Source organism: Apium graveolens, chromosome 6 (assembly GCF_009905375.1).
Source record: "Apium graveolens cultivar Ventura chromosome 6, ASM990537v1, whole genome shotgun sequence".
Taxonomy (NCBI): Eukaryota; Viridiplantae; Streptophyta; class Magnoliopsida; order Apiales; family Apiaceae; genus Apium; species Apium graveolens.
Window position 1 is genome coordinate 38511425 of NC_133652.1, and position 15993 is coordinate 38527417.

The 15993-nt window shown below is 32.7% G+C and overlaps 3 protein-coding genes across 3 annotated transcripts; 2 read left to right on the forward strand and 1 right to left on the reverse strand.

The window, feature by feature from the left end:
- The first annotated feature begins 427 nt into the window (after positions 1–427).
- On the forward strand, positions 428–1435 carry LOC141664923 (transcription factor DYT1-like). The gene is made up of 4 exons (XM_074470880.1): positions 428–592; positions 672–848; positions 961–1137; positions 1361–1435. The coding sequence occupies exons 1-4, from the start codon at positions 428–430 to the stop codon at positions 1433–1435; spliced, it is 594 nt and encodes a 197-aa protein (XP_074326981.1).
- Positions 1436–2765: 1330 nt separating this feature from the next.
- On the forward strand, positions 2766–3966 carry LOC141664352 (transcription factor DYT1-like). The gene is made up of 4 exons (XM_074470286.1): positions 2766–3005; positions 3094–3273; positions 3390–3566; positions 3792–3966. Exons 1-4 carry the CDS (start codon positions 2862–2864, stop codon positions 3861–3863), a joined length of 573 nt encoding a protein of 190 aa, XP_074326387.1. The 5' UTR covers positions 2766–2861; the 3' UTR covers positions 3864–3966.
- Positions 3967–7662: 3696 nt separating this feature from the next.
- On the reverse strand, positions 7663–8416 carry LOC141664924 (uncharacterized). The gene is made up of 2 exons (XM_074470881.1): positions 7993–8416; positions 7663–7778 (listed from the first exon to the last, which is right to left on the reverse strand). Exons 1-2 carry the CDS (start codon positions 8414–8416, stop codon positions 7663–7665), a joined length of 540 nt encoding a protein of 179 aa, XP_074326982.1.
- Positions 8417–15993: the final 7577 nt, after the last annotated feature.

Below are 15993 nucleotides of genomic sequence, written 5' to 3' on the forward strand. Positions count from 1 at the left end.
AGGGTAGTATTTTAAAGCAAAAACTTCGAACTTTGGAATGTTTAGCATAAACCCTACATCTATCTGCTTGCTTAATTGTACATTATTGTCTAACGCAGCTCAAACTACAAGTACAGTTTATAAATATGAAAACAAGACAGAATTATTTAACAAATACACTAAATCAATTATTTCAAAAGAAACCGATTGAAGTGTCCATCTCGTGACTACTATAGACAGCCAAAACATAACAGAATTATCTCAATAAATCTCAAGATAATTGGGATGATTATGCATAAGGTTGACTGTCCCGTCAATAGTAACAAGAAGATCCTCTCTCACATACAGTGCAAAATGTTTCTCTTGTGAGCAACATGTACAAAAACAACTAACCGACCTTATCAATTAACTTCTTTTTTTTATTATTTTAATTCTATTGTATATTAACATGGCTGAAGAAACAGACTTCGAGAGAAGAATGGGAGGAGGCAGGCACTCAGATGATGATAGTGAAGTGTTTAAATCCAAGAACCTTAAAGCAGAGAGGAGACGCCGCGAAAAATTAAGTTCAAGACTGTTAGAGCTAAGAGCTTTGGTTCCCAAAATCACTAATGTAATAAGTAATCCGTCTTTGTAATTATATCTATTTTTTTTGTTTAATATGATTTAAAGTGCGGGATTTCATTGTTCAGATGACAAAGCCAACCATTATAACCGATGCCATCAGTTACATTCATGAGCTAAAGAGCCGTGTACAAGAGCTTAGCGATCAAATTTTTGCTATGGAGGCAACAATTAATGAGCATGAACAACAACTGGAGAGGTCTGAAGTTGATGTTTCACAAGAAATGAAGAACTGGGGGATAGAGGTTATATTCTGAACAATGAATAACAAAGTGACTACATGTGTGTTTTATACTGTTTTTGTCATAAATTCTATAAGTAGACTGGTCTAAGTTATTAATTTTGTTTAAAATATAGCCTGAAGTGAAGGTGTCTAAAATCGATAACAATAAGTTATGGATAAAGATCCTTTTCCAGAAGACCAGAGGTGGAATTACTAGAATAATTGAAGCCATGACTGTCCTTGGATTTGTTCCAGCTGATATGAGTGTTACCACCTCAAAAGGAGCAGTTCTTCTTACTTCACACATTGAGGTATATCTATTTCTTTTGTCCCAGTAAGATTGTGAAAAATGAAAAAATGTCCTTATCACTAATTACAAGACATGGAGTGAGTGAGTAACACTTCAACTTCAAGCTGCAGTACTGATACAAGTTTGAGCTGCATGTGTTCCATGATTTAAACTGTGTATTGGCATACAAATTGATTTTCTTAGCACAATATTAATTATCTGTAATTTTTGACATATCGATTTAGGTGATGGACGATGGAATGCAAGGAACTGAAAGAATCAAAGAGTTATTGCTTGAAATCATTACTACCTGCGGCTAGAAGTTCTATCAAGACATACCACTATGTTGTTGTGATTATAATTTATATGTAGCAGTGAAGAATTATACTAGCTTAAACTTATATTTATGTAAATTTTTTCATCTGAACAGATCACGGAACCGATTCGCTTTATGTAAAAGAAGTAGAATTCACTCTAAACTTTTTTGTCAATTTCATTCCCAGATGATTCTACAAAATGGGGTCAATTCCTTGGTGATCTATTAAACGACCTTAACCTTGGTGTCAATCAGGAACCGTCACACAATGTTTAGATGATAGTTTTTAGTTATGTTGTGAAGTTGACGTTCTTAGAAAAATTTAAAAATATTTTAACTGAATATATATGTTGTACGTCAGTGAATTAATTTGTTCACTCTCGTTGGGAGCTAAAACAAGAATCATCTATGGAGTTGTCTGGGCAAAATATTTGATGGTAAACTTTGGTATAGCTATTGACAAAATAATATTTCTTTTCATTAATAATATAACAACAACCGGGGGTCTTTTGTCGCCGTTTTTCATATTAATTTTAATTGACAATTATGCTTTATCGTGTTTAATTGGAGATTTGTTCACTACTTAAATTTGTATTACTCTAGTGAGAGTAGAGATGAATTAATTATAATTCATCATATCACTTCTGATTTTGTATGTTTACTTGAATTAAGAAAATAAAATTTATGAAATTATGTTATTCAATAAGAAATGAATAATTAGAATCAAATTAAATGAGCATAAATATTACACATATAATACAGATATGCAGACCTATGTGATGATGGTTGGGCACACCAGGATTATTCATGTGCTCACCGTCGACATCATATGTGTATCAATTCAACATTGTTTATTTGGTAATCTTAAATCTAATAGCCTTTACAAATGTGACTGTGATTATGAACTGTAGTATGCTGTGACACAGACATGCACCTGAATAACTATTAATGCAAAAACTTAAGCTCAACTTTCATCAACTATATCTTCTTTATTTGAAAGAGGATAATTAAAAACTACCGCCATCAAAGTAGAGCAGAAGAAGAAGATGAACTAAGAACTTTTTTCTTGATATTTTAAAATGAAATATTTTAACAGAAACTAGTTGTCATGTGCATCTTATGATTATTTGACTGCCAACAACTTAGGACTTGACCCAAGTAAGTAACTGTCTCTCCCTTATAAAAAGTAACAATTGGGATGATTTAGCGTACAAGCTATAACAAGAAGATCCTCTCCTTCCTTACACACACATAAAAAAATGTTTCTATTGTGAGCGACATCTATTAAAACAAACTAACTGATCCACCTCATTTAACTTAATTTCCTATTTTGCTTTAACTAGATCTACCCTGTAGTTCTCTCTCTATATATAATCTACTGGATTAAGTTAATTTACAAGTCTGAAGAAGGAATTTACTGTGTGAGAAGAATGGTTAGAGGTAGCAGGCAATCAGTCGATGATCACGATTCAAATCAATTCAAGTCCCCAAATCTTTTGGCAGAGAGGAGACGCCGTGAAAAACTAGGCTCAAGACTCTTAGAACTAAGAGCACTGGTTCCAAATATCACAGATGTAAGAAATGAATTCTCCTATTTATTAAACACACATTTATTTGTCTCTTGGGATAATGAAATTTGAAGTGGTTGGTTCAACTTCTCAGATGACAAAGCCAGCCATTATAACAGATGCCATCAATTACATTCATGAGCTAAAGAGTCACGTACAAAAGCTTAGTGATCAAATTCTTGCAATGGAGGCAATAATTAATGATCATGAACAACAGATGGAGAGGTCAACTGAGATTGTTTCTGCACAAGAAATGGAAAACTGGGGAATAGAGGTGATTCTGAATTACTATGTAGTATAACATCGTACCAATTAAACTGTGTGCAAATATATGCAAGTGTTCTAACTTGTGTGCTCATTACTTTTTTTTTTGCTTTGATTTAAACATAGCCTGAAGTAAAGGTGTCAAAAACTGACACAAATAAGCTCTGGATAAAGCTACTTTTCTACCAAACAAGAGGCGGATTTACTAAAATAATTGAAGCCCTGACTGTCCTTGGATTTGTTCCGGCTGATCTGAGTGTTACTACCTCAAAAGGAGCAGTTCTTCTTACTACACATATTGAGGTATATATATGCAAATATAAAAACTAAAGAAGTGAATATATATTGTGGTTTCTAAAAATAATTCTAAAAAAGTGAAATTTTTTGTGGAGTTTTCCTTTCTTCCTACTACTTGAAATTCAAAAATCTAAATATTTTAAGGTCAGGAAATGTTACATTGACTTTGTGTATCTGCAAACAAATTGAGAAATACATTAATTATCTTTCATGTTGTTTATATGATTTTAGGTGATGGCTGATGGCATGCAAGCAACTGAAAGAATAGAAGAGTTACTGCTTGAAATCATCACTCCCAGCTAGAAGTACTACCAAGATAAACAGACTAATGGCTTGGCTAATTAAGCAAGATGTTGATCATGTCTTGGGATGACCAACTATATTAGTAGTTTATCTCACATATAAATTATAACTATAGACATATATTATTATTATTATTATTATTATTATTATAATAATAATAATGATGATGATGATGATGATAATGACGATGATAATAATAAATGTAATACATCATGTGACAAAATATTTAATTTTTATTTAGATAACAATAGTTTATATGTAATTTAATAAAATTGTGAAATTATCATGATTAAATGTGTTTTCATAAAACATCTAATTTCAATTATTTTAGCACAACTAGTTTATAAAATAGATCTATTCTCTTTTTTAGATTCTTCTGTGAACATATGTAATTGATCTATTAATTAACAAACTACAATTATACTAGCCTAAAACCGGTGCGATGCACGGTTGTTTTAAATTATTATTATGTTATTTTTATTTTATTATTTTAATAATTATATTGTAAATAGTAAATATATATGAATAATTATTGCCGAATATATCTTTGCTTATATTATAATAACTATTACTAACAATTGCATTTTAAAATAAAAAAAGTTCATAAATCGAGTAAACATTGTAGGTTCTGAAAAATATATACTGATCTAATTAAATAGGTCATGTATTTCAGTTGAAATATTTTTAATTTATAGAGAAAATTAAATTTAGGGTCTTTAAACTATTGAAATTTTATTGTTTAAGTCTCTAAACTAAAGATTACGTATTTCGGGTCACTTAACTTTTGAAATTTCTAATGTAAGTCTTTTAGTCAAAAAGATTCTAACGCCGTTAAAATCAGAAAAATAGGGTTCTTGATATTCATACAGATCAAAATAATTTTGAAGGTGTTAGTAATATCCAAATTTAAAATTCAAGTAGTCAAATTGAAGATTAAATTATCAACAACACTCATATTATGACACCAAACTTAACAAACTATGTCCAATTTATAAAAGTCCTAAATTGGATCCAAAATTTAGGGTTCTTAGATTGAATTTACGGATCCAAAACTTAACAAACTATATGTATATTTTAATATAATACATATATAAGTAAGGTGTCGTGACCAAAAGAAAGTAAGGTAATTCTTAAAAATTTTGTAGGCTTCGATCAACCGAGGGATGTTGCAGTATTAATGTTGGAACCACGTTGATACGGGGAAAATAACTATTGGAGAAGTCTTCGTATGAAATTATAAGGAGAAGTCGCCTTTTAAATTAATATTAGTTTAATTGTATATTAATTAGTAAGGGTAATTAAGTAATTTCAGCAAGTACCAACCGACCGACTACCAAACTTTTAATGTTTCGTCTATTATAATATAGTATAGATAGATATGCCAACTTATATGATGGGATTTAATATTATTTTAAATTTTTCCACTGTTATTATGTGGTTAATAATTTCGTACTACGGTACAAAGATTTCAATATTTATAGAGGTTAATAGAACTAAAAGAAAGGAAGTTTTTTCAAAAATATATGACAACAGAAGGCAACCAAAATAACAACCCAAAGAGAAACATCCGCTACTCAAAGACACCGAATGGGAGATATCTAATAATATGTTTAGCGGCGACCATGGGTGTACGGTGTGGTCTGTGTGTGTTTTCCGGCATCGAAGCTACCACCGCTACGGTGATGACGTTGGTGGTGTTCTTTTGTGTGATGTAGCAGCCGAGAGAGAAAGAAAGAGAGAGATGAAGAAGAGAGAGATGATATGATCGGGGTTTGGCCGAAATTTGGGTTCCGTTTCGTATTTGGAGAAACAGATTATTTAGTTTTATAGATCGGCTGAGGGTGAGTCGAGCTCGGAAAGAAAATCAGGGTTCCGAGTTCGTCGGAATTTCATTGCTGCCATGAAAGCTGGTGAGTGGTTGGGTGGGGATGAGAAAGGAGGTGCAGGAAGATGGGGGCAAGATAGTCAATTGTTAATTGATTTAATTAAATTGATTTGATAGTTAATCAATTAATCATTTAATTTGATAGATAATTTTAATGAGTGCTTTGATTGAAGGCTTTTTATGTGTATCTTTTATGGGTAGCCTATTTGAGGATATATTTTTGCCTTTTAGAGGAAATAATGTGCCAATATATTTGGGTTGAAGAAATAATGTGCCAATTTATTTGGATTGTCTTGGCCTTTTAAAGGAAATAATGTGCCAATTTATTTGGGTTGTCTTGGCCTCTTAGAGGAAATTATGTGCCAATTTATTGGGTTTGTTTGTGTCTAACTTAAGTTTTTTTTTGGTTAGATTTTATTACTATGTATTATATGTATTTTTATTTTTATAATAAATTTTATAATCTTATATAATATTCTCTTTTATTATTTTAATATTTCTCTTTGTCTCATTTGTTTTTGGGTGATATTTTAGTGGCAAAATATTTGACCCTTTTAGAGGATATTGAGTGCCAATTATATTGGCTTATTTGTGTCTAACTAAAGGAATTTCTTTTGGTTAGATTTTTACATAAATGTTAATATTTCTACCTATTATATAATTATGTTATTAAATTGAATTTCAGTATTAATTGATCTATATCTCTTACCAAAATATATTTAAGTGATTAAATTCTTTTTTATTTTATTCAGGTGTGGTCTTTGAATATGATACTTGCTAAACTAGATTCGAAAGTCGAAGATTTGGATTAATTATAAGTAGTCTGCTCGAGCATATACTCCAGATAAATGATCATATTTCTTTATTTATTTGGGTGTTTTCTCTTCAGACCTTATGTCTAAGATTCCGGAGCCATCATGCATGACCTTCGGTTAGATGATAAATTCTATTGTATGAAGAAAATTCCCTTCTTTATTTTTTGTATCTCGGTACAATCTTTATTCGAGATTTTATATCTCTCCGAAAAAAATTATAAATAAATAAAAATAATAATTCCTTACTACGGTTCTTCTTATTCTTATGAAATTGGACTGTTTGTTTATTTCTATAGATTAGGTCCATTTTTTTAAAAAAAGATATAAGGATAATTTACCAAACATAAATCACATGCATGAGAAAATAATTATAGTATTGTAATTTGTAATGCTATATTCATATAAAAATATATATAATATTAAATATTATATAATATTAACAAGAAATGTTAAACTAATATAAATTAAAGATACCTGCAAATTTGAGAAGAAAAAAAAAGATACTCTCAAATTTGAAATTGATTTTAAGATATGATACAATACATTAAAACGTAAAAGATTAACTTTTGTCTGATAATATTTTGGTTGATTTATAAAAAAAAGATGTTATCATTTCTTTTCCAACAATGTAACAAACTCATAAAATTTATATTTAGGTATGCATTGAATACATTAAAATGTAATAAATAAGAACAAAATTTATATTATTTTTAGGTGTGATTGAATACATTAAAATGATAAGAACAAAATAACACAGCAAAATTTATTATTAGGTGTGACTGAATATATTAAAATGTAAATAATAAGAACAAAATAACACAGCTGTTACAGCTGTATATTCCAAACTTTTATCTAATCATAATTAATTTAATTTTTTTAAAAAAACAGAAAGTAATCATTTCTTTTATCTCTAGAGCAACAAACTTAGGACTGATATCAAATTCATCTTCTTCAGGTTAGGTGCCATTAGAGCATAAACATGCATGTATCACTGTAAAACAGTGTCAAATGATATCACAAATCACACTTCCATTTCTAAATCCAGACAATTTAAACAAATGTCAACACCCCATGAGATCAAACAACACTGCTAAAAGATTTAAAAGTAATAATTTAGAACACTAGAGACCACCTTCTTCACTCTACTGCCAGATCCGGAACCCAAGTCCTGCAGCTTGTTGTTGTCACCTTTTTTGTGCTTCGATGGCACTTGACCTGCAATGTTCAAATCAAAATTAAAATTCAATTCAAAACATACTATCTAATTCGCAATTTGTAGCCATAAATTGAAACACCAACCAACACAAACAATGGTAAATCAAAATTAACAAACTAAAAAATCAACCAACTGTACACCGGAAGAATCACCTAAAAATCATATACTTAGTATGATATATAGAAATGAATGTGCGTGTGTGTGATTTCACACCTTGAGATTGGCAGGAAGGAGGTTCATCAAAATGGGACAACGATAGAGTCTTGTTAGCCACCGTAATGTCAAACATAACAACGCCAGTGTTAGGATAGTTAACCATAATTTTATTTACAGGTAACCAAAGAAAAAGCTCTTTGTTTGAAAATCCTTCAATGTCCAAGAGCTTTCCTCTCCGCAGATTGGCTTTCACCACCTTTTCATAAAACACAAAATTCTCAAACATGGCAAGACATGGTTTTTCAAGTTCAATTTCAAGAACCATGTTTTGGTCAAGGTTATAGCCTATCACGTTCTCAGGAAAAAGGCCACGGGGTAATCCATAGACCTGAAGCAAGCTATCAAGTGACCCTAAAGTGGAGAACCAATGAGTGGAAACAATTAGCAAAATTATGAAAAGGGGAACATGAATGGAAGCCATGGAGTCGGAGAAACCAAAGAAATAGAACGGCACAGAAAGGAAAGAAAAGTAACAAATAACAGGTTGAAAACAATAATTCACTAGTTCTTATTTTTTCTGGAAAGCATTTGCATTCATATATATATAGACTATAATATATTTTGAAATTTTTTTGAATTTTAATTTTTTTTATTTGACTAATGCTACTGATCTCAAAAATTTCACCCAAATAACGAGTAAAGTTCTATGGAGTCCACCTTTAATTGGAGTACTCGGAGTCCATATATATTCTGCAAGTAAAATATAGCTTAAAATATTGCAAAACATATTATTTTTCGACAAACATCACTATTCTATCAAAAATCTTGTAGATTGCATACATTTTACAAGCAGAACATTGCAAAAATATATATTCTACAAAACATGTTTAGTTTGCAGAACATAAATGTTCATGTTGCAGAACATCATAAATGTTCATGTTGCAGAACATATTGCATAACATACATATTGTACCGTAAATATATGAGATTTGCATGATTTTATTGAAGTTATGCTATTTGTGTAACATGTTTTGCAAAATAACACGTTTTACAATATATTTTATTTGCAGAACGTAGATGAACTCCGAGAACTCCGATAAAAAGGTGGACTTCATAGAACTCAGGCTTCATTTTTTAGTTCTGCATTGAGATGCAATTTCAATTATGGGACGGACAACTCGGCCTTTGGAACCTTCTAGAAGGAGTTTAGCATTTTCCTTTTTATTTTATGATCAGGAAAAGCTATAAATATATTTGCTATATTTTTCATAATTAATGTCACGTATGTACGATTTTAAAAATGTCCAAACGCCGTAAGCTAGGATTAGTGACACATCAAACACAAATAGCATACTAGCATACTTAGTGTAACATTCCTGCCCGAAAGATACATGTAAATGCATTTTTAATTTTTAAGTGTTTTATATATTATTTATTTGTAAAATATGTTTTTAATTGTATTATTAAATTGGATGGAATATTTATTTCTGAGATTTAAATTGTTGGTTTAATACGGGTTTATAATTAGAAAAAAAGAAGAGATTTTTAGAATTTGAATTATTATTTTAGTAAAGGTCATAAATAGATTTTATTTAATTTTTAATAAATCTTATTTAGTAAGTTTAAGTAAAAAAAACAAACAATAAGATAGATAAAAAGAAAATATATTAAGATGTGGGAGGAGAATCAGTGTAGAAAAGGCCCCTCGACTCATATCTCTCTCTCGTCTCTCTCGTCTCTCTCGTATAGAGACACATATATACATATTCACATGATTTTTCTTCTTCAATTCTTACTCCAATACTCTTGTCATAGCTTGTATATATATGTTTGTATGTGTGTGTATGGATGATTATGTGATTTACTTGAGTTTTGGAGATAAAGGGGAGTTAGGGTTATGTAGAGAATTTGGAGAAAGATTGTTATTAAGCTTGTCTGATCTTGGGTTGAGTTATGGGAGGAGCTTATAGCTTGTTGTGAGGTATAATCCTTAAGGTTTGGTCCTTGTTTCTTTATGTTTAAGGATTGTTTTTCAATTTTATTTTTGGTTATATATTTTTCGAGGGTAATAGTTGGTTAGTGTAAAGGGAGTATAAAGAAGGGCTTAGTTTAGTGCGTCAACGAAATTGTTAATTTGTCGAACTGTTGCCCTATTTTACTTTTCTGTTCTGGGCCAGTTGAGCGCTGTTCTAGACAGTGCCTTTATGCTATAATTGTTCTAATTGCTTTCTAGTTTATTTACACGCTAGCCTTGCGTCGTTTGAGGTTACGAGTAAAAAGTTATCTCAATTTTAGTGAAAGAAGCGCGACGCAAAAATTTGTGTGTGATAGCTTAATATGTTTATATTTCGTTTATGGGGTTAGTAAACTGTTTTTGTTCTGAAATTTCTATGGAAGCTGTCTCGAAGAATCAAGATAAAATTTGAATAGTTTGGTATTAAAAATATAATTTTTCAATTTATTAGAAATGCTTGAGTAAAGTGCGCGCAACAGCGTTTTGATTTCCAAATTATATGTCATATTTTGGGAAATTGTTTTGAAAGGGTTAGAAGCCTCATTTCATATCGGTCAAGATAAAAGTTGTATGTTTATGCGTCAAGTATATGCCTGCAAATGTTGGTTGCCATCAGATCCCTAGATATTTTTTATAGCTGAATTATTGTAAGTACGTACTGCGGTTTTTGAAAATGCTAGAGGGCAAACTTTAAAATTATGTTGTAAATCGGAAAATTCATATTATAAGGTGAATTTCGGATATGTCATAACCCTGAATGTTTAATTTACTTAGGAAAAGGAACAATTCAACGGCCGAGGTTGAATATATTGCTGCTGGAAGCTGCTGTGCTCAGATCTTGTGGATTAGGAATCAGCTACGGGACTATGGCTCTGTATTGAACAAAATACCTATTCTATGTGACAATACAAGTGCAATAGCCATCACGAACAACCCTGTGCAGCATACAAGGACCAAGCACATTAACATTATGTATCATTTTATTAGAGAGCACGTCATGAATAGTACTGTTGAAATATTTTTTGTTCCAACAGAAGAACAAATAGCAGATATTTTCACTAAACCTCTTGATGAATCAACATTTACCAGATTAGTTGGTAAATTGGGTATGTTGAATAGCTTTAGTGATTAAACTTGTTAATATCTGAAATATGTTCTTGAATGAATTTACAAATTGCAAAATTATTTTATCATATTTTCCATAATTCTTGCTTATTTCTATGTAAGTTTTATTATCTTACCTTATTTATTTATTCTACTTGTTAATTTTAATATCTCAGAATATTTTATTTTCTCTAAAATTCTTTTTCTATGAATTTTATTTGCTAAAATTCAACAGAAATCTATTTTTGGAATAAAATATAATTATTTCTGAAATATTTTTTTTTTATATTCTGTAACTGTAGGTGTAAATTCTGTGTATAATTGTTTTATTACTGAAATGACAATCGGCAAGACAATTGAAATTGTCTTGCTGAAAGTCATTTCAGTATATATATATGTGTGTTTAATTTTATTTTCAGATTAATTTTATACTGGCAAGACAATCGGTATGACTATCAATAGTCTTGCTAGTAATAAAATTTATATCAAATATATTTCTTTTTATTTTGTACTAGAATGACAATCGGTATGACTATCGATTGTCTTTCTAGTTTATTAGGTTTAATTCATATATGTTATACTGGTATGACAATCGGTATGACTATCAGATTGTCATACCAGTTATTTTTTTTCTTTTTAATTTCCAACCATTTGCCTGGTATGACAATCGGGAACACACAGTATGTAGTTAATGAAACAGTCGTCATGTTATTCACATTGGACTAACAATGAGATTTACAGAAGGGGGGTTGAATGTAAATCTCAAAACTTTTTCAAGTTTTGAGCAGTTTCTAAGGCTAAGTGTTTGAGTGATCAAATGTGTGTGAATTGCTTGAAGCTGATGCAGACAGATATATATTCAAACACAAATGTAATGAGCACAAAGAACTTAAAAACTTTTCTGGTGGATTTGTTGTTCCACCAGAGATGTGTTATTTCAGAAAATCTGTGATTCAAAGAATTAAATCACAGCTGCTTCCTATTACAAACTAGATGATTTTCTCTTTTGATATTTCTAAACAGCTCAGGAAAATTCATATCTAATTACTAGCTGCTACTTGGTTTATATATCACCAAGTTTACAAGTGAAGACAAACTGTAAAATACAATTGAAAAGATTCTTCACATGTTTCTTCTTCATTTCTCTATCCAATGCAATCTAGGATAATATGTAAATCTTTGAATACTTCCTTGTTTGTATCAGAATGGAAATGCTGTATTTTCTTGATTCCTCCTAGAGGCTTCCACATTCCAGTATGTCTCTGTCAACCCATGTGCCTCTGTCAGCTTGTGAATTGTCACTATTAACTGCTAATGAACTAAGCATCCGTTGAAGCTTTCATCCGTTGATGCCTTATCCGTTGAGGCTTTATCCGTTGAAGCTTTATCCGTTGATGCATTATCAGTTGAAGTCTTTATCCGTTGAAGCACTTATCCGTTGATGGATATTATCCGTTGAAGCATTAGAGACATCCGTTGAAGCTTTGTTTCTTATCCGTTGAAGGTCTTCAATATCCGTTGACACTTCTTCACTTATACAAAATTACAAGGCATGAAATATTTACAATTAGCTCTCCTATTTGTACATCCATTAGTAGTCAACATGACTGATTATTTCCTAACAACATCTAAGAATTACAGCTTGAAACCAGAGAGTGAAATGTGCTACAATACTAAACTTATTGCTAAGTAAAGCTACTCCTTCAACGGATAGCCAAGATGGTCTTATCCGTTGAGGCTACAAACACTAGATTTCTACTTAAGTATTTTGCTTAACTTATCATCAAACTAATACACATATTCCTTACAATCTCCCCCTATTTATGTCTACTAGAACTGTAGGCATAAATTTGGGTTTAGCTTGATGATAACAAAACACTTAACAAATATATAAACTGTAATAAAGTAGAAATTCAAAAGTGCTACAAAAATGTATATGCTGAGATGGAATTGAAGAATTATATTGTTTCCAATGGTGCTCCTTTAGCCTGAGCAAATTACTTTCTTTTCCTTTGATCCCTGGTTTTCTTTCCTAGCCTCCTGTCATTCTCCTTTATTTGAAGTTGAAGTTGTCTGTAGAATTCAGCTTCATCTTCTTCATTGATATCTAACTTAGATTGCATATTCTTGAGAGTTTCATTACTGGCAATCTTTAGCTGATCTTCAATTCTGAAAAATCTTCTGACTCCTTTGTTGTCTCTGAACTCCATCAACCAATGAGGTGATTTGTGAATTGTAATTCCTCTTTCTTGAATGAGTAAAGTTCTAGGCAAAGCATTGGGCTCCCTTCAAGTTTTCCTTATGTTGGCAATCTTGTTGAGAATCTCAGACTTGGCAGTCCTGGTAAAGCCAGAATCCCTTTGTATGGCTGAGTGGACTCTAATCAAGGTAGAGTAGCCTTCATTCAGAATTCTGTGAAGAGGCCATGTTCTTTCCCCAGCTCCTTTGTATTTGAACACTAGTCTTTCTGGTAGCTGTCTGTAGGCAGCTATTCCCCTTACTTCCTCCAGCTCATCCAGATAGAGTTCAATGTCTGAAAATTCTTTTATGTCACAGATGTGAACATAATCATCTTTAGAGGTTTGAGGTTTAGGCTTAGGCTTCTGTGTGAATTTGATTGAGGCTTTAGAGGGTGTTGATTTGATTCTTCTTTTCTGCTTCTTTGATGGTGGAGAAGAGGTTAGGAAGGTGGGCAATTTGATGGTATCCCAATCAATTGGTTCCTCCTTGGGAATGATTGTTTCACCATGAATATTCATGAAGGGGTCAGGTACAATGGGTTCAGGAATAGAGGGTAGTGGTTTGGATATTGATTGGGTTTCTTCAGTCTTATCTACCTTTTTTCTCTTTGCATTGACCTTCTTTCTTTTCCCTTTTTGCCATTCTCCCTTACTTCTTTCCTCCATCTCAGTACCAACCATGTCCCCCATAGCTTCATCTTCACCTTTATCTTCAATTTCTTTCTGTTCTTCAGCCTGACTTGACTTTAGCTGTTTTTCAAGCTTTGCTTATGCTCTTTTGTCAGCCTTTAGCTGTTTGGCTTCTTCCTTCAACCTTTTGGTTTCTTCCCTCTTGGCTATTGAGAATTTGGGATGTCCTTGCATCACACATATGCTCTTTCCCTCTCTGAAGATAATAGCCATGTTTCTCCTTACAGCCTCATCCATGGTCTCTTTGAGATATGCAATACTTCTACCTAAAAGCTTGTCCTCATCAGCTTTTGGAAGAGGAAAATCCACCTCTTTTAGATGATTCTTTGTAGAGTCCTTATTGGATATGTTATTGGGATTGAGAACCATAGGTTGCAGATCTTTGGAAGAAGTTTCTCCATCCTTATGCCTCCCTACTGGCTTGAGTTCCATAATAATTGATTCCACTTTTGTGCTATGCTTCACAGATTGTGATTGAGAATTTGTAGAACCAAATATTAGTTGCATCTTTTCATCAATCTTCTTCCTTTGCTCTTTGACTTGCAATTCAGCTGCTGCTATCTGGATTAGATCAATTCCATCTAGCTTTCCTTTGACTTGAATAGTTGGAGAAGTTGTGATGACAGGAACTAGCACTTGAGAAATCTGAACTGTTGTAGATGGCTCTCCTTCCCCTTCCCCTTTATTCTCCCCCTTTTTGTTATCATCAAGGGTAGGGGTCAAGACTTGTGCTTTTGCCAGCTGCATGAGTAGATTTGTTTGAGTTTGCTGATTCTGAAGAATGGTGACCATAGAGTCTTCAATGATTTGAACCCTATCTTCCAATCTGGCCAGCCTCTTCTCACCATCAGATGCTTTCCTCAGTCTCCCCAACAAATCTTGCATAGTACCATAGGGTATAACTGAATCCAATTTCTCAGCATTGTAGGATTTCAGATCAGCAATGTCCTGCTTGAGCTCATCCACACTTAGATTTTGCTGGTAATGCTGCAACTGCAAGAGATGCAGAGATTCCAGATGAGCTTGAAGAATTGCCTTGGTACCAGCATCTTGAGTCTCCTGAAGGGCCTTCTGAATTGTCATGACTTGTCTGACCAAAGTGACACCAAACTCTCCTGGTGTTGATGGTTTTGCCCATGCCCATTCAGGAAGATCAGGAACAGAACTTGGGTCTGCTACTCCCCCTAAGTTCATGCTCTCATTCAAATAATTAGAGTCATCATCATTAGAATTTACTCCAAATTCTTCAGATGGCTCACCAGCTTGAGAAGGCAGCCTGTTGACAGCAGCTTTGTCTCTGAGAAGAGATTCTGAAGTGTGTACAATGTGTAGTGTCTGTTCTGCCTCCACATTGCCCTGTGCAGCCAATAATTGATAGGCTGAAACAGGGTGAGTAAAAGTGTCAGCATCCAAGGAAATGTTATCAATGACAGCTTTGTAATGTTGCTGAAATTGTCTTTCCTTTTCTGCATCATCCACTTTCATTAACTCACTAGCAATGGCTGGATCCACCCTTATAGCTTCTGTACCTGCCTTTCTCTCAATTTCTCTCTGTTCTTGCATCAGGGGCTCCCCCTGGCTCACACACACCCTCACACCCTCACCCTCACCTTCTAAGATGGCACTCCTCTCACTCACTTTTGCCATGCTGGAAGAAATAGCATACATATGGTGACTCTCAACCTCTCCTTTTGCCTGGGAGCAACCCAGCCTCTCACTCAAAAGATCACTCCCTTCCCTCAAACCTAAAAGTGATTGTACAGTTGCCATGTCCTCTACAGTTGGAATTGTTTCTGTTAAGTGTGTAGAGACCATCAACGGCTAGGGAATATCCGTTGAAGTGGAAACTGATGGTATCAACGGATAACTGCTGTTAAGCTTATCCGTTGAAGAACAACCACTTGTCAACGGATGAGAGATATCCGTTGAAGAAGGAAAAAATGTAGATATAGAAAGTGACATAATTGTTGAATCTGTGTGGATTGATTTTAAGTGTGGTGACACGGATTC